The sequence below is a fragment of the Antechinus flavipes genome, chromosome 1, assembly GCF_016432865.1.
Source record: "Antechinus flavipes isolate AdamAnt ecotype Samford, QLD, Australia chromosome 1, AdamAnt_v2, whole genome shotgun sequence".
NCBI classification, from domain to species: domain Eukaryota; kingdom Metazoa; phylum Chordata; class Mammalia; order Dasyuromorphia; family Dasyuridae; genus Antechinus; species Antechinus flavipes.
In genome coordinates this window covers 93,792,607-93,820,134 of record NC_067398.1, presented here as the reverse complement: position 1 = coordinate 93,820,134, position 27,528 = coordinate 93,792,607, and the positions used below count along the sequence as shown (strand labels likewise).

The 27,528-nt window shown below is 36.5% G+C and overlaps 1 protein-coding gene across 1 annotated transcript in view; it reads left to right on the top strand.

The window, feature by feature from the left end:
• The first annotated feature begins 6,283 nt into the window (after positions 1-6,283).
• The window catches only part of TMEM38B (transmembrane protein 38B), a 52,480-nt gene continuing 31,235 nt past the window's right edge, over positions 6,284-27,528 (top strand). The window contains exons 1-2 of the mRNA XM_051986949.1: positions 6,284-6,549; positions 21,373-21,529. Of these exons, the coding sequence (XP_051842909.1) occupies positions 6,438-6,549; positions 21,373-21,529 (269 nt within the window). The 5' untranslated portion in view covers positions 6,284-6,437. The remainder of the gene's footprint in view (positions 6,550-21,372; positions 21,530-27,528) is intronic.

Sequence of the window (27,528 nt, the reverse complement as noted above, 5' to 3'; positions counted from 1 at the left end):
CCTTCAGGGTTAGGAGTATGTTCCTTATGCTTTATAAAACTTTTGAGCTCCCAGATATGTCCTTTCCCCCACTGATTTTCAGTTGATATCAATTACCCACGCCAGACTTAATTAGCTTTTAGAAATGAGCATTTACCAAGGAAGTATAGAAAGAGTATTTGGTACAAACATGATTTTATTGGTGCAAGTTACTCCTTGGGAGAAAATAATAAACATTTATATAACCCTTTAAAGTTGAAAAACTGCAAATATTATTGAATTTTATCCTCACAACAATCTTGATAGATAGGTGCAATTATTATCCTCATTTTTTAGATAAATAAACTGAGTCAGCCAGAGGTTAGGTGACTTGCTGAGGACTACAGTTAGTAAAAATCTAAGGCATGATGTGAACTCAGTTCTTCTAGATTTCAGAATTCTATCCATTGTTAGTTACTCTAAGTGGGGAAGGCTGATTGATTCAATTACCCTTTCCCCCTTCACTCCCCACTCCCCCATCTTCCCATAACAAGTATGACTTTATTTTACAACATTCTTGAGGCTCTATTGGAAGACTTTGAATCATGGAACAAATAATTAGCAAAACATTTAAATATATACATATGTGTGTGTATGTGTACACTATATATATGTGTATATGTTATATACAATATATAAATTCATATATGTATATTTAGAAGTTTCATTACTATTTTTATTTTTTATAGAATTATTACTATCAATCACGCTCACTTCCTCATAGAATCCTTACTTAAAATCAGTATAGTCAAGCAAAGCACTTAATACAAAATATATTTCTCATTCCTTATCTAGGCTGAAATGCCTACTGCCCCATCAATTTTCTGAATTAATAATTATTCATACTATTTATCAAAATTCTGAAATATTTAAACTTTTTTATATTATTAGTGTCAATGTGTACATTGCTCTGGTTTTGTTTACTTCATTCTGCATAATTTTATAGCTTTCTAAAGTTTCTCTAAATTATTCTTAGTTGTCATTTCTTACTGTGAAATCATATTCCATTATAATCATATACCACAATTTAGTTAATTTATTCCACAAATTACATTTTCAGTTCTTTGCTCTTCCAAAAGTGTTACTATAAAGATTTTTGCAATTACGGGACCTTTCCCTCTTTCTTTGAGCTCTTTGGATTATAAACCTAGTAGAATTATGGCCTAGTCAAAGGGTAGTGATGATATTAGTGACATTTTTGGCATAATTTCAAATTGTTTTTCCAGAATGACCCGCCAATTCACAGCTCTATCTCTTTCTATAGTCCCTTCAAATAATAAATGCTGTCATTTCTTTTGTCAATATTTCTAAGTGTAAGATGAAACCCCAGAATCATTGTGATTTGCATTTTTTAACTTTAAATGATTTTGGTGCATCTTTCATATGAGTATTGATAGTTTGCATTTATTATTTTGGAAAAAAAAACACCCAGTTATATCCTTTGCCTGCTAATCTGTTGAGAATGGCTCATTTTTTTATGTATTGAATCAAAATCTCTGTGTAACCATCACTTATAGGAATTTGCACAATTATAGCCCCTCATCTGGAAGGAACCTCAGAGATCATTTCTAATTTAACCTTAACCTGAATGAATATGACCTCAACAACATACCTACAGAGTGATCATCCTGCCTTTGTAGGTTTCTACTGAGGGGGGACCAAAGCTTCCTTTAGCAGTTCAATTTGTTCTTGGCTAGTTTTGATAGGTAGTTTTTCTTTAAAATAAGCCACAATTTGCCTCTCTGCAACTTTCACCTTTTGTTTCCTCTTCCTAATAATAGCCCCTCAGATCCTTGAAGCTAACCTCTTCAAAAAGATACTTATGCCAACTGAGTTTTCTCTTATCTAGGGTAAACAGTTCCAGTTCCTTCAGTCCAACAATACAAGGTGAGATCTCTTCCTTTACCACCTTTTATCTCCTTTCTGGGATGCTCTTCTACTAATCAGTGCCCTTCCTAAAATGTGATGGTGCTTGGAATCCAATGCAAGACTCCAGAAGTAGTTTCACTAAGCCAAAGTGCAATGGGACCATCACCTCCACCACCCTAGGTGCTATGTAGCTTTACTTTTACCTAAAATCATATTAGTTACTTGGACCTACCATATCATCTTTTTAACTGACAGGTAGTTTATTGAAATTCCCTAATCTTTTTCAAATAAATTACTGTACTGTAAAGTACTGTACAGTACTGTAAATGTACTGTACTGTAGCATACCAACCCACATCTTATACTTAATAAATTGATATTTTAAACCTAGGTTTACACTTCTCCTATTGAAATTCATTTAATTAAACTTGGCCTGGTATTCTAACCTTCTAAAATCTTTTTGTATTCTGAAACCTAACCTTAGTTATCCTTCCTAGATTTGTTGTCTCTAAGGTCAAGTAGATTACATGACACCCTTTTCTATTACCTGAAGTCGGAAAACCTGTTTTCATGTTTCCTAGTTTCCAGGCTAAAGGAAGGAAGGAAAGAGGGGAAAAAACAAACATTTATTGAGTGCCTACTAACAGACATTATGTTAAGAACTTTCCAAATATCTCTTCTGGTGCAACCAGGTCCTTTAGCCAATCCCTCATCATCCTCCTCACCTCACTCAGAAGACTGAGGAAAAGTCTTATTCAATTAATTTATTCATTTATTATAAATGATAATGATGATCATAAATGATGAATCTATATTAAAAATGCACAAATTTGAATGATTTTTACTTTAACTCCACACAAAGTGAAGATTATTATCAACTTAATTCTCAGATATACAATTATCTAAGTCCAAAGGACTCATGGTAGAAAAAAAACCATCCATCCAGAGAAAGACCTAATGGAATCTGAATGCAGCATTTTTGATAGTTTTTTTCCTTTTGCAAACTGTAATTGTTTTGCAAACGGTTTCTTCACAGAATGACTAATATGGAAATAGGTTTATATGATTGCTCATATAGAAGCTATTTTGAATTTCTTAGCATTTTAGGAAGGGTGGGTAGAGAGGGAGGGAGAAAATCTGGAACTCAAATTATAAAAAGTGAACATTAAAAATTGTCTTTACATGTAATTGAAAAAAAATTACTATAAAAAGTAAATGAAGAAATGTTATTGTAGTATGTGTCAAAGAGAAAGTGAGGAATGAAATTCAGAGGAATCTTACAACTGTACCTATATGTAAATATAGAAGTATAGTCTTCAAAACTTAGTTCAAATGTTTCCTAGGATGTATCATCTGAACTGGAAATGAATACCACGCTACATATGTAACCTGACTAGAACAGAGTGCAACATAATTATTGCCTTTATTATGAATACTATTATTTTATTTATTCAGTCCAAGTGTTTGCTTATTTGACTATCCTGCTATACTTGTTGGTTACATTGAACTTTGCACAAAAATTCCTAGGCCTTTTCCACATAAATCAGTGTTGACCTTTCAAATCATGAAAATGCTCAGGTACTTTGCCTATGAACATGAACAGCTGTTAAACATTTCCTATATTCTATGAACTTGTGGCAATTGAATTTTTGAATCCAAATTTTGAAATGTGTGACTTTAGGCCCCAGTAGGATGAAAGGGTTAGATTAGATGATCCTCAGAGTCTGTTTTAGTCCTAAATCTATGATCCTTTGGTTCCATGTTTGAATGAAACTTTTTTTTTTTTTGACTTTTAACCCTTACATAATTTATTGTAGAATTTAAATGACTTCCAGATATAATTCTTAAATCTACAATACATTATTAAAAACAAGAGAATTACAAACCAAACGCAGATGATCAAAACCTATTTGGTTGATTCAATAAAATAAGGTGTCAAATATAAATCAATCAATAAGTATATATTAAACACCTGTTATTGGTGTTATGAGAACCAGTTCATCAGGGACTTGATGCCATGACAAGTAATTAAATTAGATCTGAGTGAGGGAGGGGTGTGTCTGACCTGCTCCCTGGTGATTTTCAGTATCAGCCTGACTACTGATCATGGGTGAGGAATGAAGGGACTCTCAAAAATGGTCAAAGCAAGAGTTCATTTATTCAAAATTCCCTCAGCCTTATATACCCTAATACTCTTATATAACTATAGCACACTGCACATGTGCTAACTATAGGATACTGTACATGCGGGACCATATAAATAACTTGCTATTGTGTGCAGATGTTTCCTTGCCACTTTGGTGTAACTGCTTCAGTGTACAACACAGGTTGTCACATGCCCTGACTTCTCAGGAAGGCCGAGAAGCCCCTAAAGGGGATGGGGAGCCAAACCAGACAGGGTTCCTTTTACTGGACTAAAGAGTCTTATACTTTGTCCAAGGTTCCCCACTATCTGTGACTCTCTACACATGGGGATAATAACAGCATCTTCTTCACAGGGTTTATATGAAAATCAAGTGAAATAACTTGTGTAAATTTTATATTGTTATTCCTCACAAAAGAAACTCCATTTTCGAACTACAGGACATTTTGCTAGTGATAAGGTCTTCCATATAGGTGTGAATAGCATAGAGGAATTGATAAAAGAATTGATCCCTGAGGCAGGCAGTTGGAGGCACTGATAAATATCAGTTTAACTTCATTGTCCCACCCTCTGGGGAGGCGTACATTCTGAAATCCTAGTTATCTCAAACCCCTGAAACCCACCCTCTGTATGGTGTCTCACCTTGCCATGCCCTGTCAGAAATCCTAGTCATGTCTCTGATGTTACACTTTCCCTATAAAATCTACTTAATGGGCAAATCCAGGGCTGCTGCCCTCCTTTGGGTCAGCCCACCATGGCACTCAGCCTCAAATGGAATCCTTTCCCTTCCCCTGCCCCAAGCCAGGTGGTAGCTCCTTTAACTCCACTAAGCTTCCCAACACCACTTCTCCTCCATGTTGGTAACTAACTCTTAGGGGGCTGGGTCCTTTCACGATTTAGCCTGCCAGCTAAGGGCGTGTCCCCCCTCCCCCGTCATGGAGCGCTCCATGGGTAATTGTGAGTTTCACTGAGGAACTTGTCTTCCATATGCTCTCCCAACTTTATTTCGTATTTATCATTCCTGGTGTCTATTGTATCCCTTCATTTTATCTGAAATCTTTTCCCTAAATAAATCTACCTTTTGCCAAAGAAAATGGCCGTTGTGAATTCTGGCAGACTGAACCCCAATTTTTGGTGCCTGCCATCATCTGGTGTCTACATCACTCCTATCATTTTAGTGCTCAAGCCAAGTCACTAGGACCTCTTTCCCTTTTCATCACTACCCTGTCTTCCTTCAAGTTCTAGCCAAATCCCACCTTCTGCAAGGAGCCTTTCGCTTAAATTTGGAGCCTCCCCTTTGAGATTATCCCCAGTTTATTCGGCTCGTACATCGTTTGTTTGCATGTTCTCTTCCCCCATTGCACTGTGGGCACCTCCAGATGGGTCTTTTTGTTTTTATTTCCCCAGTGCTAAGCATAGTGCTTGGCCCAGAGTAATTATAGTAATATGTGCATAAATACAGCAACTTGATTGTTGTTCTTTTAGAGACACAAGTCCCCGAGAGCAAGACAGCCCGTCTTAGCTGAAAAGTTTGACTCTCCTCCAGAGGACAGCACACGCGAGGCGCTGTTAGAAGCAGGGTTTTTTCTTTGTTTTTAGCATGGACCCGGGCACAGCAAACCACTTAATAAATGCTTCATGACTGCGCACGGTGCCGATGAAGTGAATTCAAGCGTAAATGGCTGCACCGAGCTCTAGACACCAGAGGGGCAGACCATGCTGTTTGGAAACGGGGAGTCATTTTATAATCACGGCCCCAGGAGGGAGGGAACCGAGGCAGGTAGCCAGGGGCTGAGGTGGCCCCGGCAACGCAAAGCCAAAGAGATGTCTCCACTGGGCGCCTCAGTTAGCCGCCGATCTCGAGGCCCCGGAGTTGCGCAGCGGCGGGCAGGTGTGTGGGGGAGTGGGACGGAGGGTGAGTGTAACACTAGGAGGTCCGATTCCGGGATTCTCGGGTCATTTCCAGTCCTAGACCAGGTGATCTAAGGCGGGGTAGGGGAGGTCTCGGACTCAGGGCATGGGGGGGCGGAGACGAAGAATCTCAGAGGAAAGCTAAAGTCGCTCCGCCCACAGACAACTACCGCCCGCCTCCTCAGGCTTCCAGGACCTTATGTGGCCGCAGTGAGGGGAGTGAGGAGGCGGGGCCCATCCGGCCTGGCCAACCGCCTTCCGCGACAGTTGGCGTCCCGCCCCCATCCGCGCGCTCCGCCTCCACTCCGCCCCCGGGTTCCTCTTCTACACCCCCTCCTCCCTACGGTCCAGCGGAGTGTTGGGCGCATGCGCGCGGCGGTCCTGGGGTGAAGTGAGTTGGGGGCTGGCTGTGGAGGAAAACCCCATTCTGAGCTGGGGGAACCGCCGGAGCTGGAGGCGACTCCCTGGAGCTGCGCGGGGAACCCGCCGCCGTCGCTATGGAACGCATGTGGGGAGAGCTGACCGTCGCCTTCTCCCGGTTGTCCATGTTCCCCTTCTTCGATATCGCCCACTACCTGGTGTCTGTAATGACGCTGAGGGAGCAGCACGGTGAGTCCCCTGAGAGGGAAGAAGGATCCCGGGATACCCAGTACGGAGGGCTGCTTGCGGGGAGACGCGGACTGGCCTCGGGTGCCTCCCCCTGCATCACTCCCGCCTCAGTTTCTCCCTAGCGCTTCTCCTGACCCCTCCCCCTTTCCTTGGCCCTTGTGTCACTTGTGAGCGCCCTGGAACTGGCCCACGGGTGGTCATCCATCTTCCTACACTTCCCCCTCCCCCGGGATTGCAATGTTTGTAAAACCCTTTTCAGATCTAAATGGAGCAATAAAAATGATAGTGATTATAGTAGAGTTGTTCCCTCTAGGAAGTAAACTATGGATTATAGATGCTTCAGACCCCCTTCCCCCACCTTCTCCATCCTCCATCCTTGGAGTCAAACTTAGGATCTTGTCCTTACAGGGAGCTTCATGGATAAATTCTTGCAATGGGTTATGAGGTTGTTGGCAAAGGGGATGTTGTGTACCCGTCTGTGTATAATTAACCTGGGCCGTCCTGTGGGAAGGGCTGGCTGCCCCCGAAATGCCTTTTAGACAGGTGGCTGAGTGACCTAGAGCCAGAACTGGAGGCGACTGGATTTCTGGCGCGGTCTAAGGTGTTGCCTGGTGTTAGTCACATTCTTGAAAAGCATTTAAAAGCAGAGACACGCAACATTCACAGTTGACAATCTCAATCCAGAAAGGTGCATGAAATTTCTTTTACTTCTTTAAATAAAGACACCTCTTGAAATACTCAGGAAGTTAGGGCACACTTTGCAACTCTGAAAGTTGCGTATAAGTATTTTTTAAAAACGGTATAAAAGTAAAAGAATTATAGAGTTTGAAGGGAAAGTGACACAGTACTATGTGATAGGCACTTGAGTTCTCCCCAGTATGTTTTTGTTTTCCCCAAACCTCCTTTGGCCTTCCTTCTGCTCACTGAGAAGAATTTTACCTTATATTTCACTCAGTTAGTCAGTAAACATTTATAAAGGGCCTACTATGTGCCAGACACACTGCTAAGAGCTAGAAACCAAGACATCCCTGGCTTCTAGGAGTTTATCATCTAAGAGGGGGAAAGACTACACACAAAAGCAATTCCAGGGGGAAGGAAGGTGATGGAGAGGTAGAGAAGTACCAGAGCAGTGGAACTGGTGAGAAATCTTTTAAGTAGAGAGAGGTCCTGGAATCGATGGCCCTCACTGTAAAGAAAGGGTCCAGTCAGAGGGCTCCATGAGATGGGAGGACCAGGCAGATTCGTTCTTACAGCATGAGATTTCCCAAAGATGCCTTTTCTGGGGAAGGAAGGCATATGGAGAAGTCTATAAGCAGCCAAACAGGTGGGAAATGGGGAGAAAAAGTTCACTGAAAAAACTGAGAGCATTTGCTTAGAACTCCCTTTTCTCTATCATCTCTCTCAAAGGCCTGGCCTCTATTTCCCTCTTGTCTCATATGAAGAGCTGGCTTTTCTTGCCAATGCGGATTGTTTTCTGGGCACAAATGATCCCCTTCTGACTTTTCTTCTCTCTCAGATTGTCCCTTTTCTTATCTCCATATTTTCGGTAATCTTGAGTCACTTCTTATCTACTTATGGTGCTGTATCCCCAATGCCTCTAAACCCATCTGTGTCTCTAGGCCTCAAAGAAACCCTTCTGTTATCTATCCTTACTCACCTTCATCCCCTGCGTTTTTCCTTTCATCGCTAAATGCCTTGAAAAGGCTAAGGATCATATATGATTGCTAGTAAACTTTTGTTAAATACCCACTTTGTGCCAGCCACTGTACTAAGTGCTGGGCCCACTGAAGAGAGATAAAAGGCAATCTTGCTCTCAAGGAATTTGAAGACTATGGAAGAGACAACCCACAAACTGCTATAGCGTGGTAGAGACAGCTAGGTGGCAGCAGGAGACAGAGTTCTAGGCCTGGAGTTTGGAAGAACTGAGTTCAAGATCAATCTTCAAGTATTTACTAGTCTGGACAAATCACCCTCCTTTTGCCTCAGTTTTTTTATCTGTAAAATGGGGATGATAATCTCCCCCCATGGAGGATCAAATAGCATAAAATTTGTAAAGGGTTTAGCATGGTGCTTGCAGATAGGCTCTATATAAATGCAAACTATTATTATACTTACACAAATGAGACATATACAAGATAAATGGGAAATAATTAGTTCAATAAACATTTAGTAAGCATTTCCTAAATTCCAGGCATTATGCTAAGTCCTGGGGATATAAAAAAAAAAAGGCAAAAGGCAGTCTCTGCCTTCAATGAGCTTACTGTCTAATGTGGGAGGCCACGTGCAAACAGACATACCCTGACAAGCTATGTACAAGATAGATAGGAAATAACAGAAGGAAGGCACCGGAATTGAAGACTTCTTGTAAGAGGTAGGGTTTTGTTTGGGATTTAGAGGAATCTAGGAGGCTCAGTTGTTAGAGTGGAAAAGGAAGAACATTCCACACACAGAGAGTGTCCGGAGCCCAGGGACGAGGGTCTGGTTTGTCAATGGGTTGAAAAATATATATTGAAGAGTGATATGTAAGAAGTCTGAAAAGGTAGGATGAGGCGAGGTCGTGAAGAACTTTGAATGCCAAGTCGGGGTTTGGTTTTCCTCCCACAGTAGCAGGAAGTCATTAGAGTTGACCAAGGTATGTTGTGTCTGACTCTTCAAGATCCCATTTGGGGTTTTCTTGGTAGAGGTGCCAGAGTGGTTTCCCATTTCCTTCTCCAGTCGTTTTTATAGATGAGGAAACTGAGGCACACAGGTGAAGTGACTTGTCCAGAGTCACACAGAAGGTGAGTCTTCCTGATCTCAGGCCAGGTACTCTGTCTCCTCTGCCACCTCTATAGACAGTCTGGCAGTAGAGAGGAGGAGCTGTGATGAGAGGAGATCTGGAAAGGCTTTCTGTTGGAGATGAGAGTTTTAGACTTGGTGGAAGCCAGGGAAACCCAGAAGTGGAGATGAAGAGGGAGAGCCTCATAAGAGTGGAGCAGCAGCAGAGAAAAATACTCAGAGTGGGGAGAGGGCGGGCTTACTGGATGGACGAGTCCATGGGGGGTTGTGGGGAGGGAGAATGATGTGTAAGATGCCTGGAAGGTGGAGGGTGTCACACAGCATTTTATGTTTGATCCTGGAGGACGCTCTTCACTTCCCTCCTTCTCTTCTCTTAACTGCAGGCTGGCGTCCAGTCTCCTCACTCAGCTGAAACAGCTCTGCAGAAAGTTACCAGAGATGTCTTACTTGCCAGATCCATCTTCATCCTTCTTGAGTCCACTGTACCCTTTGACAGGGTTAACTCTCCTCGATGCTTCTGTGTAGCTTTGGTGACACTGCTGTCTGCGGGTTCTCCTATTTGCTGAACCAAGATTCTTCTTAATCTCCTTGGTCTTGGTCCAGGCTGTGCCTGATAATGTTGAGTCTTCCTTAAGGCTCTGTCCTGGGTTTTCTCTTTTCCCTCCAAGTCTTTCCGTTGATTATCTTATCAGCCCCCATGGATTCAACTGTCAACTCTCTTGCAGATGATTCTAGATCTGTTCATCCACCCCTAAATTCTCTCCTAACCTCCAGACTCATCTAACTGCCCACTGTACACCTCAAACTGGATATCCCATCTTAAATTCTTACACATGGCCAAAATGGAGCCCATTCTTTTTCTTATCAAGCTCTCTCTGCTCTTCCTAACTTCCCCTTTTCTGTTTTCCCAGTCCCCAGGTTGGCAATCTAGGAGTTATCACATTCATTCTTACCTCTCCATATTTACCCTGCAGGATTCACCTTTGCAACATGTTTCAGAAAAGCCCCCTTTTCCTGTGACACTGCCAGCCCTAGGAATGTTGGAGTTCTTGTTCTTCTTTAAAATAATATAAAATAATGGTTCTCTCTGGGAGAGAGCAGGTTTCTCGGGGAGGTTTTCTGGAGGCAGCCTTAGTATCAGTTCAGATCAATAATTACCCCAAATGCAGCCAGGTGATAAAAATACAAACATTTATTTTTTCCTTCCAAAATAGCCCGGTTAGTTGAGGCCTATCTCTCTGCTTGGTTCCAAGAGCTCTTGCAGCTTTGTCCTTTGCTTCTGCCTCTGCTTTCTTCAGCCACCAGCCAGCCAACTGGAAAATGGAATGAATCTTCTTGCCTCCGAGAGAGGGCTTCTGACTCTCAGTCTCCCAGAGTGCTCTGCGTCTGTCCCGCCTGCTCCTCTCCAATCTAATTCAGCTGAACTCTCTTCACTGGGTCTCTGCTTTCTTCTTATATATCAGTGGGATTTTGGGTTTTCTCCCATAGTGTTCTCTGGCCCTAAAAGCTTCAAGGGAGGTGTGAATTCGGATATCTCATACTAAACCTTGAAATTTCCCAAACGTGTGAACTCCAGTGAGTAAAGATGTGAACACAAGCATTGTATCAATTAATTCTACTTAGTACCTTATTTCAGGTTCTGGCCCAAAAAATTTCCTTGTAAGATCAAATCAATAAGATCTATCAACTCTAATGAGTTAGCAGTTTGTAAAGATTCCAACACAGGAATAAGCCTTGGCCCTCTTTAATCGCCTGCTGATGGGTCTGCTTATCCCACGTGTCTTGTCTCCAACATCAAATACAAAATTCTCTGGCATTCTAAGCCCTTAATAACCCAATTCCTTCCTACTTTCCAGACTCCTTGTTCTTACTCTCTGCCACATTCATTTATTCTAACAGCAGTGATCTTCAGCTTGTTCCATGAATAAAACGAACCCAAATGGCTTTGGGCATTCATTTTCTCGGATGTTGTCTCTCTTTTTTACAATGCTTTCCCTCCTCATCTCCTCCTGGCTTCCTTTAAGTCTCAACCAAAATTCCATTTTCTATAGGATGCCTTCCCAAACCCTCCTAATAATAGTATCTTTGCTCTCAAACATTTCCTGTATATAGTTTATTTATATTTGTTTGCTTATTATCTCTTCAATTAAATATGAGTGCCTTGAGGACAGGAATTGCCTTTTGGTTCTTTTTGTATTCCTAGTGCTTAGTAGTGTGCCTGGCACAGAGTAGATACTTAATAAATATTTACTAGCTGATTCACATATGCACATATATACATACCTTGTTTTTTCAGGGTTTATTTGTTTGTCAGTAGACTTTGAGCTCCTTGCAATTCTTTATATTCTCAGCATTTAACACAGTTCCTGGCACTTAATAAGTACTTAATAAATGCTTGTTGATTGATGTTTGTTTCTTGTTGGGTGGATTCCCAAATATTTTATATTTTTTGTGTATTTGTAATGTTTTATAGTTATTTTAAATGAAATCTGTGTCTTCCTTTTGAGTTTTTATGGTAATATATAGAAAAGTTGAAGACGTGTATGGATTTATTTTATTTCCTGCTATTTACTGAAATTATTGTTTCAGTTAATTGTTTTAGTTTAATCTTTTAGATTCTCTGAATAGACTATCATATTATCTGCAAAAATGATGTTTGTTTTCTTGACATGTCATTATTTCTTTTTCTCATCTTATTGCTTTAGTGAGTACCTGTAATGTTCTTTTGTTTTGGTTTTTCTTGGGGTCTCTGGGAGCAGCCTTCGTTTCAGTTCAGAGTAATCACCACATGAACAGCCAGGTGTTAAAGTCCAAATCCTTTATTATCTCTTTCAAAGTTTTGTCTCCTATCCTGGGGTCTGGTTAGCGGTTAGCTTTCTTATAGTCCCGATCCTTTATTATCTCCTTCCTGGGGCTGGGCAGTTTTCTGGAAAGCCTTTCAGTCTGGTCTTGGTCTTAGTAAGGGAAGTGCTGGAGGTCAGGCCAGCCACCAGGAAGATGGAAGATGAGATTGAATTTCTCTGCTTGGTGCTGAGAGCTTAAGTCCTGCCACCAGTCCTTTGCCTCCTCTCTGAATGTCTTTCTTAATCTCCCTGGCTGAGGTTTCTAATTTATATGCTCCACAATGAGTACAAACCAATCATTATATCACTAGGAAACCATTATTTGTTGTAGGATTAAATCAGTGCTAAACTAGATTTAACCATTGTTTCCTCCTTGTTTCAAGTTCTGGCCCATAACATCTCCTTGTTGGATTAAATCATTCATACTGAACCAGGCTAAATTAGATAATTATTGTCTCTATCAATTCCACTGACTTAATGCCTTGTAAGAATTCTTTGTTTCAAGTTCAGAGTTCTGGTCCATAACAAGTACCCATAGCTGAAAGTCAGATAATAATGTGATAATGGACATTCTTGCTTTATCTTTGATCTTAGAATTAAGAAGACCAGAATTCAAAAGTCCCTATCTATAAAATAGAGATAATAATGGCACATACTTTCCAAGGTTGTTAGTCCTCTAATATTTGTTTCCTGTTATTATCTCATAAGGTGAGATAATATTTGCAGAGTGCTTTGTAAACTTTAAAATATTGTGGAAATGCTAGTTATCGTTATTATTGGGAAGACTATATAATGCTGGGCTTTACATATATACTCTATCATATTAAGGAAAGGCTTACTTATTGCTATGCTTTTTAGTGTTTTTACAGAAGTGAGTGTCTTGTCAAAAAACTTTTCTGTTACCTCTTATGCTAATATAATACCATCTTATTGTTTTTATTATTAACATGGATAATTATATATTTTTTCCAATATTGAAACAACCTGCATTTTTTGTTAGTAACCTAATCTGGTAATGATGTGTAATCTTTTTGATATGCTATTGTAGCCTCTTTATTGATATTTTATTTAATTATTTTTGCGTTGCTATTCATTAAGAATATTGCTTTATAAGGTTTTTTTGTTTGGGGATTTTTTTTTTTTTGGCTTAAGTATCAAGATTACATTTGTACCCTAGAAGGAATTTGGTAGGATTCTTTATTTTCCTCTTTATTTATTTATTTATTTTTTTTGCAAACTATTAGTATTGGGCTTAATTGTATTGTCCTGCCTGCTTGTACATATTTTGGTATATCTGGGACCTTTCTATTTTACCTCCTTGGGGTATGTGCCCAGTAATGTTTTGGTAGATTAAAAGATATGAACGAGTTGGTTATTTTTCTCACATAATTTTAAATTGTTTTCCAGCATGTCTGTAATGAGTTTGTCAGTCCGCCAACAGAATGTTAATGTACTTGTCTTCTCACAGCCTTGCCAACATGAATGGTGTATGTTGCCTTGGTATCCCCAGGTTCTTTTTTTATCTTTTATAATTTCTCATTTTTCTTTTTGTTCCCCAATTTAAAAAATATTTTCATTTCAAGTTTTGAGTTTCAAATTAAATCTTTTCTCCCTCCCTCCTTCCTTTCCTCTCTGAAACCTTAAGCGATCAGATTAGGGTTTTTGACCCCTGGATCCTGAGTTTTCCTTTTTAGGGCATGAGGGAGTTGAATAGTGTTTGAGACTCCAAAGGCTTCTACCTACCTAGGGATGTCATGCTGCTTTTCCTAGGCTGGCAGTGGGTAAAAGGAATGTGTCAGCCATTTGTGTTTAACTTAGTAACATTCATTGAGCCACCAGCTACTTCCCGTCAGCAGGGTTTGGTAGAGTAGAGATAAAATAAAGCAAGACCTTGACCACCAGTAACTTACAGTTGCTGCAATAATACTTGGACCCATGTAGACATCATGCAGATTTGACTCTGATAGGATAAATGTAACAGGAAGTGCTTATTTGTTACCCTTCTGTCTTTTAAACTCAGGGCTGTTTTGTGGAAGTTACTGTAGGCACTGATAATAAAGAATGGGAAGGGATACGCATTTTTGTAATGCCATATCCTATTAGGGGCTTTACATATATCTCATTTGATGCTCACAGTACTGTGGAGTAGGTGCTATTGTTATCACCATTTTAAGGTTGAGGCAAATATGGAGGGTTGTCCAAAATTATATAGCTAACAAGATTCCAAGGCTGCAGTTGAGTTCTGGTCTTTTGACTGCAGGCCTACTGCTCTCTCCACTGGGCCATCTCACCATCACTTGGTGACTAAATTGTTATCCATGTTCTCCTTTCCTCTTAAGCATTTAATCATTAACATCAGAATTTAAAATCGAATAATTATTGTGTGAATGAGTTTCATTCATAACATTACTTCACATTGGCTTTATTTTTTGTTAGTATTATATTTCCAAACTCTAAGTCCCTTTTCTCACATACTAAAATCTATGCTTTTTACAAATTAATGACATTTTTGATTACAAAATTGATCTTCAAAGTGCATCATCTTTTTTCATGGAAGGACTTCTATAAACTAGAATGTTAAAGTATATTTTCAAAGTAATGGCATAAGTGGTTTGTTGAAATCTTGATCAGTCAATCAGCAAGTATTAATTAAGAGCCCTCTATTTGTCAGGAGCTGGGGAAGCAGAGAGAATAAATGAAATAAACACTACAGGGGAGATGACAAATACATACGTGATTTAGAAAATATTTAGATCTTACTGAAAGTACTTACTGTGCTAACCAACATAGTTTTCAGGAGTTTTTTTTGCTTCTTTAATATGGGAAAATGAATTATTAATTTGGAGAAAATTTAATTCTTACAAAGTAGGGGAATAAATGGTAACAGTGATTTGAAAACTACATGTAATCATATAACTCAGATTCTTTTTGTTTTAAAATATACATTTTTTGTTTTTGTTATGGTTAAATATTTTATTCTAAATCTGTTATAATTTGGATTCACCATAAGCAATATATATTAACTATAGTTTCTATGACTCTTTTTAAATTATTTAAAAATTAAAAAAAATTCTCCCATTTTATTTGCATAAAAAGATGAAGTTTATATACATATATAAATAGCACACTTTTAAAAAAAATCAGGAAAAACCCAGCATTTTTTGTACTTAAAATAGTATATGTGGGACAATTGGCTTTAAAAGGGCAATACTGGTTCAGATTTCTCTTGAATAAACAAAAGTAATAAAAATATTTACAAAGTAGGTCATCTATTTAAAATAACTTTAAAAAATACTTTGTGTGGATGCTCTTTAAAAAATGAGATAAAGAGTTTTGAAACTGAAGAGGGAACCCCAAAACTGAAAATCCTTAAAGGAGAAAACCTCCTTCTATTGCCTTGGTGAGGGGACTCCATCCCAAGCACAGTTTCATCTTTGTTATCTGGGTGTGGTCAGCTCAGTCCGGAAACCCATTGAATTCAATTCAAATTCTAACCCTAGCTGAAACCCAGTGAGGAGCCAACCTGGGCCTCCGTCCACAAGCCCCCTTCTGCTTGTAGCCAAAATCCCCTATTAAAAAAGAGCCAAACTAAAACACTCTCTTTGCAGAGGTTCCAAATATGCCAGCCCTATGCTTGGCACATCAAGGGCCTCTGCCCACTGAAACACTGTTTCTGGTGCCTTCCTCTCTTTATCCTCACATATTTCCTTAACTAGACTAACCTTACTTCCAATCCCCATAATAAACCTCTTTTATCAATTTAGGTTTTTGGGTCTATAAATTCCTTTACAGGGGACTTTTGCACTGCCAGAAGGGAATCCCAGAACTCCCTACTCTTGTACTGCCACTAGACCTCATTAGACCTTATTTAACTCCCTGACCACCAGAAACCCTAATTTAATTTGGGTACCCCAAATCTAAACCTCATCAAAACTACTAATGTAATTGCATTGATTATATGCTTATTACTCTTGAAGTGATCCATTCTGTCTGCATTCCTTTTCCTCTCATCATTACATATGCAATTTGTACTATGTTAATGTACATTTAATGTAGTATGATTTGGGAAAGACTTAAGAGTTACTTGAAGGAGGTAGAGGTTGAGTGACTTAACCATAGTGACACATCTTCTTTGTTGTTATTCTTCAGTTGTGTCTGCCTCTGTGATCTTATCTGGAGTTTTTTTTGGGCAGAAAAACTGGAATAGTTTGCCATTTCTTTCTCCAGCTCATTTTACAGATGAGAAAACTGAGGCATACAGGGTTAAGTGACTTGCTTGGGGTCACATAGCTAGTAAATGTCTAAGGCCAGATTTGAACAAAGATGAGTCTTTATGATCCCAAACCTGGTGATTTATTGATATACTATGATGCCTAATTGCCCAGTTACATATTTTTGTTTAAGACATTTTGGGATTTGGGACAAAGATTAAAAAAAAAAGATAAAAAAAATTAAAACTAGAAAAAAGGTATTTTTTAAAAAAAACTATTTTTCTCTTTTTAAAAAAGGTGAGGCAATTTACTTTTTATCCTGTGCAATTCTCGCTTCTGATTTTTTGACACACTCTAGAAAAACAGACTTTAAAAACACCCATTGTATTTCTCATGGAACTACTTGGCTATGCCTTTAAACCCAAATCACTCTAGCTCTTAGTGAATGGCTGTCATGTCCCTCAACTGAAGCCTTTGTGGCTTATTGTTTAGGTTCTGATGACTTACAATGAGTATAAATAGCAATTGTTTTCTGTTCTGGCTGAAACTCGTAGGGTTTTTCCCTTAAAAATTGGTAAGTTTTGTGGTGGCAAATTTGGTCTTCTGTTTTCTATATTTTTACTTACATCTTAGTTCCTGAATGGGCTTTCCCCAGTCAAACTGAGACCTAGGACAGACTTAATTTAGAAATTAATGGTTCACTGCATGCTGGACCATTGCCCAGTTCTCTTGACTTTTGTCTTACCACTGGACTTTTGCAGAATCTTGAGGAAGAGGGTGGTTGATAACTTTGCCCAACTCTGCCTTATTAAATCCAGTTCATGTGCAAATCTTGATATCCTTGATCATCCTCTTCTAGAAGAAACAACAGGAAAAAAGTTGAGATTTGAATCGGGGCTCTCTAAACTCCAGGTTTAGCCTGTTTTCCACTGTACCATATTGCATTTCAAACTCTTGCCTCTTGCTTTCCTCCACTTTTAGAAGAATGAAATTGTCATTAAGACAATTTACAGATTTATGAACTACTCTCACATTGAAAGAGAAAAAAAAAAACTTTTGGTAGCAGATGGCAGGTATAGCTGAAATTTCCCATCATTAATTATAACATAATTCTGAACCAAACTTACCTCTCAAATTTTTCATCTCATCCTTCTTCCTGTCCTTATTTATAGTTTGCAACATGCATCTGCGATAATGCTTTTGTTCCACTATTCTGATCCTTACCAAAGGATTTCATTTTGCAGGAATACTCCTAGTAGAATTCTAGATCTCTTCATATTGTTGTGCCACAGTTTCATTTTATTGTCCTGCTTCAGTTTCCCTAAATTGTCCTGCTTCAGTTTCCCTGAATTGTTCTGCCTCAGTTTTCCCTGTATAACACCCCCTTTTCTGCTCATTAGAACTGAGATAATTAGGACCGTGAAGATCTGGCATTCCAGAAGATAAGACTCCAGATGTTATTCTCTAAGTCCAGACTCTTCCCTCCCTCCCTTACTAGCCTCCCTCCCTCTCTGATTGCTTCTCAACTGTAATGTAAAACAATTTATAAGTGAGGATAAAATGATATATTTGTAAAGTGCTTTATAAACTTTAAGGTACTATATCAATATTATGATATGATGATGAGATACTGATAATGAATTATTGATGACACTCATGTCAGAAGAAATTTTCCTATGATTGACAGATTTTAAAATTGACATACATTGCATTGGACTTCTGACCATTAATAATAGTTAAGTTAATAGCTTAAGTGATGTCAGGTTGAAAGGTAGGTCTACAAACATAAGTAACAAACGTAGCAATATATAATTACTTTTGGGGGGATAAATATGCATAAAGACCTAAATGTAGTTTTTTCAAGTCATTATAAAAGTAAGTCCCCCACCCCCAAATCCCATTAAAAGAAAAAGTCGATGTAAAATTGTGTAAATATAGGACATACGTTGTCTAACTAATTTGACTTGTGCTAAAATCTTATTAACTGTGTGATCCTTGTCTCTGGGCAAATAAATGACTTAGCCTTTCTGAGCCTTAGTTTCACTTACAAAATTTGGGAGTTGGAATAATGTGATCTTTAAGATTTTCTCTGACTCTAAATGTATGATGCTATTTTAAATCATATTTGATTAAAAAGAAGAAATTGCTATTTTTCATAGTGATATTTATAAAGATAAAAAAATTCATTGAAATTTTTCTTTTGAAGGTTGCACAATTTATTAGATTGTTTTTTAAAAAACCTGAACATTCTAAATCAATAGAAGACTCACATTTTATACTCTGATTCACAAACATAAAGAAACTGGATTTACAGAAATATTAAAACTGCAATTAGTACATTTACAAAATTATTTATGACTAAAAATGATTGTCCTATACATGAAATAAAGTATATTAATAACTTGACCAGTCTTCAGAAATAATTCTTATTTTATTTTAAAGATCCAGATATTTATAATTTGAATCAATTAGGAAATCATTTGCTATAGGCATGCTTGATACATTTAATTTGACCCTCTGAACCACAATGATTCATTGATTTGTAGTTATATATTCAAACAAGCATTTAAATTTGAAAATCTTATGAGTTGGCTTTTGATGAGCAAAGAATTATCTGGCATATATGATTTGTTGTAAATCTCAGACACTGCCTCTAATTTCAGTTTCCAGCTCTGATATTTGGCTTGGGCAAGTAACCTCCCTGGGATTCAGTTTAGGACTGGATTGTCCATAAGGTTCCTTATAATTTTACATCTATGATCTTTACATTTTATTGGTATGAAATGTGGTGATCTGCTATTACTTTATGAACACCAAAATTAGTGGCTGAAAAATAATTACAAGTAGCACTATCATCAGTAAGACCACATTTTGAGAAACTATACTCGAACCAAACCTACCTATAAACATTTTTCTGTTTTCAAATCACTGCTATCTTTTTTTTTTTTTTTGTTATCTTCATTTCAAATACATCCCTCCTCCCCAACATCCCTCCTAACAAAGAAAAAGCACAGTTCAGTAAAAAACAAACCTCAAACATGTCAACCAAGTCCTATTGCATATAGAACTATCTATACACAGATACATATACATAATAGATAGATAGATAGTCCTCCCTCTCCCCCTCTCTCGCATAGTACGTTAATCCCCCACTTCTTCAAAGGTGGGAGAAAGTTCATCTTTATATTTTTTCTTGGGGAAGAAGCTTAGTTTTAAATAATGTTGTTTCTTTTTTTGTTCTTTCCATTTATATCATTATAGTTTTTCTGTATATTTTCCTAGCTCTTTTTACTTCACTTTCATCAGTTCTTAACAATTTAATAATTATTTCATATTCTCGATATTATTTTTATTAATCATTTCTAATGCCACAATAATATTGTTGTTACATTCAGATTTCCCAATCCACGGACATTAACTTAGTTTTTATTTCTTTGCTATGATAAAAATTGCTGCTTGTAAATATTTTGGTATAATGACGTCTTTTCATTTTCTTGGGGCATATGCCAAGCAGTGGAATCTCTAGGTCAGTGGGGGGAGGGGTATGGCTGTGGTATTCAGTGTCTTAGGATAATTTCAATTTTTTTTTCAGATTCTTTGCTGTAGCAGCAGTGTATTACTTTTGTACAGATCTTAAACATTGAATGTTTCCATTTATTGTCATCTTTGCTATTTGGCTAGGTTTAAGGTGAAATCTTAAGTTGTTTTGATTTTCATTAGTGACTTGGAGCAATCTTTTACGTGATATAACTTATAGTTTGTAGTTCTTTTGAGAAATGTTATCCTTTAATTTTCATCTATTTTAACTTTGCACTAGAATTATTGAATATTTGAATTAAATGTAATTCAGAGGTTCTTGTATTACCTTTCTTTACATTCTTTTTCTTTAGTTAAATACAATTTGGTGCATAGACTGCAATTTTTCCTTTATTTTGGCTAATTCTTATGAGTAGTGCAATATCAGATCACCAAATGTCTTGGAGGAATTACATGTGTATATACATATATGTGCACATACACACACATATATAAAACAATATAGAGAGTAAATATAATCTGATTAAATATGTTTGTGAGGAAACTAATATACTAGCAAGTTTAAGAGAATTGGGATTCTTTTATCTTTTGAAAAAGAACCTATGAATCACTCTTACTTCTGTTTTGCTCTTGGTTTTATCTTTCTTTGGTTTTTGTTTATGGTGAAAAACTTAAAAAATGATAAAATTCATTTCCTCCAATGGTATGTCCACTTTAGTTCATTGGACAGATATCTCCCATTTAGAGTTCCAATGACAGTTATAAACCATCTAGAAACTTTATGATTGTTAGCATTCTGCCATCATTGCCATCATTCTGCCTATACCGCCTCCCTCCCCCACAATGAAAGAGGGTTGCAAAAGCTTCAGTCACTTCATATTTAGTTGTCTTTCTTTTGTGGACTGCTAATGAATTTAAGGGGCCAGCCTCATAGTGATATTCCTTTCTATATTTAAATAGGTCAGTACTTGAAAAACTGATTCAGTCTTTTGCTAACAACACAGTTTAAGACTTTTCTAGGGATGGCAGTCTCTGCTTGAACCTGTCTTTTTTGGCATCCCTTTGAGAACCTCAATACTAAAAGGCACTGAAATTGGCTTTTGTGGAATGGCAACGAAATAGCCTACCTCATTAATTGTTAGCCTAGGAGTAGGCATTCAAGAATAATTATTGATAGAATTGGAAGAATATTTTCCCTGTATTAAAGAAAAATGTGAATTATAGTGTGTTTTTTGGAATTGTAGTTACTAATATCTCTAATAGAGAACAAAATGTTATTATATAGTTTTCCCAGACAGCTGTAATTAAGATCACATTTCAATCAATATAATATTTGTGAAATGTATATATTTAACCATATTACCTATGAATGAAAGTTTCTGACTATTTAAAAACTACAGGCTATTAACATTTTGCTATTTATCTGAGACCACCTTTCTGATTTTTCATTTTAGGAGCTATTTCAGTGGCATGGCAGAATCCTTTAGCAAGCTGGTTTAGTGCAATGCTGCACTGCTTTGGAGGGGGAATTTTGTCATCTTTTCTACTTGGAGAGGCTCCAACAAAATTCCTTGAAAATAACACTAATGTCTTATTGGCTTCTTCAATCTGGTAAGTAGCAGCTACACTACAATCTGACATTCTTAAAAATGTTTTCAGAACTTCTCTTGTATTGAAAGCATTTCAAATTTGGAAAATCCCTAAAGCATCATAAAAATGACAATTAAGAATTTCACTAGTTACTTCATGGAGTGATTTTTTGTCAGTCTGAAGTCTATGTTCACTTAATTTTCCTATGGAAACACTTTACAAATTTATTCAAATGGATAACCATTATGTTAAAACATATTAAGTTGCATCAGAATTAATTCTTATTTTATTGATCATTCTCATTGATTCTGGAATTGAATGTTTAAATAATCACATTAGCTGTCTCATTACTTAAAGCAAAGATACTCCATATAATATTGCCTAGACCAATTATATATCTATTAAATCAAAATCTGATATATAATCATAAAATTACATAAAATTGGCTGGCTGGCTGTTTATGTGTGAGATTGTTTTACTTCTACCACATTCAAACTCAATGGTGACAGGTTGTGCATGCCTATATTTATTAGTAAATCTTAACAGGAGCAGCCAAGAAGAAGTATTTTTTCAGATATGTATGAATACTCAACCTTGAGTGAGATTAATTATCTGCTTAAGTAGAACTACTCAGCTTTTAGTTATACTTTTGGGTTTTGGATCTCACTGATACCTATATATATATATCTTTCAATTTTGTAGGTAATAACTAACCCATTTACTCTGTCTCATCCTCTGCCATTTTTGTTTATGTCTTTCTTAACCCTCTCCTTCTTCCTCCCCCTGCCATGGAAATAACGTATAATAGGAAGAAGGATTTGTGGCCTTTTAACATTTTATGGTTATAAGAAGAACACTTAAGATATTTATCCATTATCACAAACTCTCATTACATGATCAAAACACCTTTTCTAATCATATTTTTGTATAATTTTACATAATTTCCTGCATAAAATCATGAGTACGATGTTCATATTTACCATGCATCCCACTCCATTGCCCTGTTAGTTAATGTCCATTTTGATTTCTTGGGACTTGAAGTGTTTACCATGATTCACAGCCACAAAACATTGCCAACAGAATATTTGTGTTAATATGGTGGAATTTGAGTGTGAAGTAGCAGCTTGTTATCATAGAAGGAGTTGCAGAGTCTCCCGGATTGATTCTACTTTATTGTCTTCCTTCTGCTTTAGTCTTCTTATAAAAATCTTTTATAAAATATTTTTAAAATGTCATTTGCTTTTTAAAATATTATTAATTTGCAAAATACGTGCAAAGATAGTTTTCAACATTGACCTTTGCAAAACCTTGTGTTTCATATTTTTTCCCTCCCTTTCCCCCACTCCTCTGGACTGCAAGTAATACAATATATGTTAAACATGAGCAATTCTTGTATAAATATTTCTACATTTATCATGCTGCACAAGAAAAACCAGATGAAAAAGATAAAAACGAGAAAGGAAAAAAAGCAAATAAACAACAAAAAATGTGAAAAAACTATGCTGTGGTCCACATTCACTCTGTACATTGGCCCATTGATAGACCTGAATCATCTCATTGTTGAAAAGAGCCACATCCATCCGAATTGATCATTGCACAATCTTCTTGTTGTGTGTGCAATGTCATTTAGCATGACTTCATGTAAATTTCTCCAGGCCTCTCTGAAATCATCCTGCTGATGGTTTCTTATAGAACAATAATATTGCACAACATTCATATACCATAACTTATTCAGCCATTTCCCAACTGATGGGAATCCATTCAGTTTCCACTTTCTTGCCACTACAAAAAGGGCTCTTACAAACATTTTTGTACATGTGGGTCCCTTTCCTTCCTTTATGATCTCTTTGGGATACAGGCTCAGTAGTGACATTGCTGTGTCAAGGGGTGTGCACAGTTTGATAATTATTTGAGCATACTTCCAAATTGCTCTCCAGAATAGTTGGATATATTCACAATTTCACCAGCAATGTATCAGTGTCCCAGTTTTCCCACATCCCTTTCAACATTTCTCATCTTTTTCTGTCTTCTTAACCAAGCTGAGAGGTATGTAATGATACCTCAGAGTTACCTTAATCTGCATTTCTCTGATCAATAGTGATTTAGAGCATTTTTTCATATGACAAGAAATGATTTTAATTTCTTCATCTGAAAATTGTCTGTTCATAGCCTTTTGATCATTTATCAATTAGAGAATGGCTTGTATTCTTATATATTTGAGTCAATTCTCTCCGTATTTTAGAAATGAGGCCTTTATCAGAACCAGTTTTCTGCTTCCCTTCTAATCTTGGCTGCATTAGTTTTATTTGTACAAAAACTTTTAAATTTAATATAAACAAAATTATCCATTTTGCATTTCATAACATGCTATATAGTTTGTCTTTGGCCATAAATTCTTTCCTTCTCTGTCTGCGAGGTAGATTATCCTCTGTTCTCCTAATTTGCTTATATTATTACTCTTTTTTCCCTTAATGTCACTCTCTATATATAAATCATGGAGCCATTTTGAATTTATCTTGGTATAGGTGTTAGGTATTGGTCAGTGCCTAGTTTCTGCCATACTCCTTTCCAATTTTCCCAGCAATTTTTGTCAAATAGTGGGTTCTTATCCCAGAAGCTGGGTTTATCAAACACTAGATTACTATAGTTGGTGACTATTGTGTCTTGTGAACCTAATCCATTCCACTAGTCAACTACTCTATTTCCTAGTCAGTACTAAATAGTTTTAATGAATGTCATTTACTTTTATGTAACATTCATTCCCAGAGATGTCCTCTCCTTCCACTTTCCTAACTATGAACTATTCCTTTTAACAAATATTTAAAAAGAAAAAAAGGCAGTTCAACAAAATTAACCAACTCATCAACTGTCCCTGGCAGCATGTGTTAAATCTTATATGTGGAGTCTCCCAACTTTGATGCTGAGGGAGGGAAGGAGCAATATATTTTCTCAGTTATTCCATAGGGCCAAACTTGAATATCATATAGTATTATTTCTTTTTTTGGTTCTTTCTGTTGCATTTATTGTGCGTTTTGTTTTCCGATTCTTGTTTTTTGTATTCTGTATGAGTTTCAATCCTTTCAAATATTTCTCTAAATTCTTCATATTTGTAATTTTAAAAAATACATTTTTATTAGGAACCTAATGATCAGCAAATTTGAACAATTCTATACATAAAGAACAAAAAAGAGGATTGTATATGGAACTTTAAACTTTGGTTACATAGTTTTTTTTTTTTTTAAGTATATATTAAATTTAGCACGATAGTAAGACAATTGCCATGTTTGTATGTCTTCTCTTTCTGAATTTTTTTTCCATTTAAAAAAAGTTTTATTGACCCTCTTTTCTTCCTTTTTTGATCTTTATCACTACCCAGTAGAAATTCCCTCTCTAAAACTCTTCCCTTCAGTAGAAGTATCCCATACAACAAATAGTATAGTTAAATAAAATAGTTCACCACATTGGCTATGTATAAAAACGTATATCTCATTTTAGTTATTTACCATTTTACGAAAGAGAGTGGTATGCTTGATTCATTATTAGTCTTCCGAAGTCATGATTTCATTGGTAAGACTACTGTAGTTTTTCAAAATTGTTTTTCTTCACATTTTTTGGATCATTTTGTAAATTGCTTTGGTTCTCTCACTTTCCTTCTGCATTAATTCATATATTTTCCAGGTTTCTCTGAATTTATCTGATTTGTAATTTCTTATGGCATAATAATTATTAATCATATTAATTTGTTTAGCTATTTAATCTTCAGTTGACGAGCATCTATTTTAATTCTTTGCCATCATAAAATGTGAGCTATATGTCTGGGAGTATATCATAGAGTTAGCATATTTTAATCATTATTTTAAAAGCATAATTCCACATTACTTTCTGGAATAGTTGGGTAAGTTTATAACATTATTAAAAAAAATCTTGTGTGACTTTCCATATCCCTTATTTAGGTAAGAATTCTGCTTTCTATTCATAACTGTGAAAAGTACCTGGTCTCATTCTCTTTGATTTTTAAAATATTTTAATCTTTTATATTTATAGCATTTTCATTCAAGTTATTGATTTGATTTTTATTATGTTATGTGGTATAAGATGTTGGTCTAAAGTTAAATTTCTTCCATACTGCTTACCAACTTTCTGAATAGTTCTTGTCAAATAGAGAATTCTTCTCCTCATAGTTTATATTTTGAGGTTTATTGAAAACTGAGGGGAAAAAAGAAAACTGAATTAATGGTCATAGGATCATAGATCTTTACTGAACTAGAACCTCAAAAATCATCTAGTCCAACTTATTCATTCTACAGATGAGGAAACAATTGTACAAGGAGAGTGTGCCTTGCTCAAAGTGACATGGGTAAATAAAAGACTAAGAAAGGATTGAATTTTTATCTTTTGACTTCAGAAACAGTATTCTTTCTACTGTTCTACTGTTACCAATGAGATAATCAGTAAACATTTCAGTGCATACTATGTGCGTACTATATACCAGGCAGTGTTATAAATACTGAGGATACAAAAAGAAGCAAAAGACAGTTCCTGCCCTCATGGAGCTTACAAATGTAATGGAAAGATAGCAACATGCAAACAAGTATGTACAAAGTAAGCTACATTCAGAATAAATAGAAAGTAATCAACAGAAAAAAAAGACATTCTAGTTAAGAGGAAATGGAAAAGGCATTCTATAAAAGAAAGGATTTAAAAGAAGTTAAGGAGATCAAGAGAAGAAGCTGAACAGGACAGCATTTTCAGTTTTGGGGGATAGCCAGTGAAAATGCTCAGAGTCAAGAGGTGTAGTTTTGTTTATGGAATAGCTAGGAGGTCAGTGTCATTGCAGCAGAGTATGTGTTTGGGTTGAGTATGTTTTTTTTTTCCCTTCTGATTCTTGCTTTTACTTACTCTGTTCCACTATTCTCTTTTTTTTTCTGTTTTTTTAACTAGTGCCTAATAATTTTAATGAGTACTGCTTTAAAATATAATTTGAGGTCTAGAAGTGCTATTGAACCTTCATTCCTATGTTAAAAAATTATTTCCTTTAATACTCTAGACCTTATTTTCCCTCCAAATGAATCTATTATTTTGCTTCCATACAGTAGCTTCTTGGTAGTTGTTTGGTTTAACATTAAATTTCTACATTAATTTATATAGCAACATGATTTTTATTGCATTGTTGCAGACCAATCAGGAATGGTGACATTTCGTTTAAGTCATTCTTTAACTAAATAATAATTATAATTGTTTGCTTATAAATCTTGTATACCTTGGTGGATAGAATGCCAGAACAATGTCTTTTTCCAAATTTATTTATTTTTGTCAGATCTGATGATGTTAGTCCTTATCCTTCTTGATTTAGCTACAGCATTTTATGTTGTGGTCTCCTCTCTTTTCCTGGATATTGAGTTTTTACAATCCATGTCTCTTAGTTTTGTGCCTCTTCTCCCTCTTGCACTTGCTCCCCTCTTCCAACCTGTCTGATCTCTCAGTCTTCTTTGATAAAACATTATTCGTCTCTGATCTCCAATAGTATACCCCAAGTCTCTGACCTTAGTCCTCTTTACTTTTTTTTTTTTTTTAGATTTACTCTCTCATGGTTACCTCACTTTTCATCTCTATGCAGATGACTTCCAAAGCTGGATAATCATGCCTCTTCAGACCAACATCTATGCTTATTGGATATTCAATAGGCAAAGTTCACAGAAATCTCAAAATAAATATGTCCAAAACAGAACTCATTGTCTTTCCCAAAAATTTGCTCCTTCCAAGCTACTTTTAGATTTCTAGATTTGAAATCATTCTTGAATCCTTACCTTTGCCTCACTCCACAAAACCTATTTTGACCAATTTTTTCAATTTAGCCACCATAGTTCACCTTCTCTCCACTCACATGGCTATGTCTTCTCACCTTTAAATCCCCAACTTTTAGTTCAGTCCCTAAAACTTCTCATCTAGTAATTGCAGCAGACTCCTAATTCGGTTCCCTGCCTCCAGTTTCTTTTCCTATCTGAACAACAAAATGATAT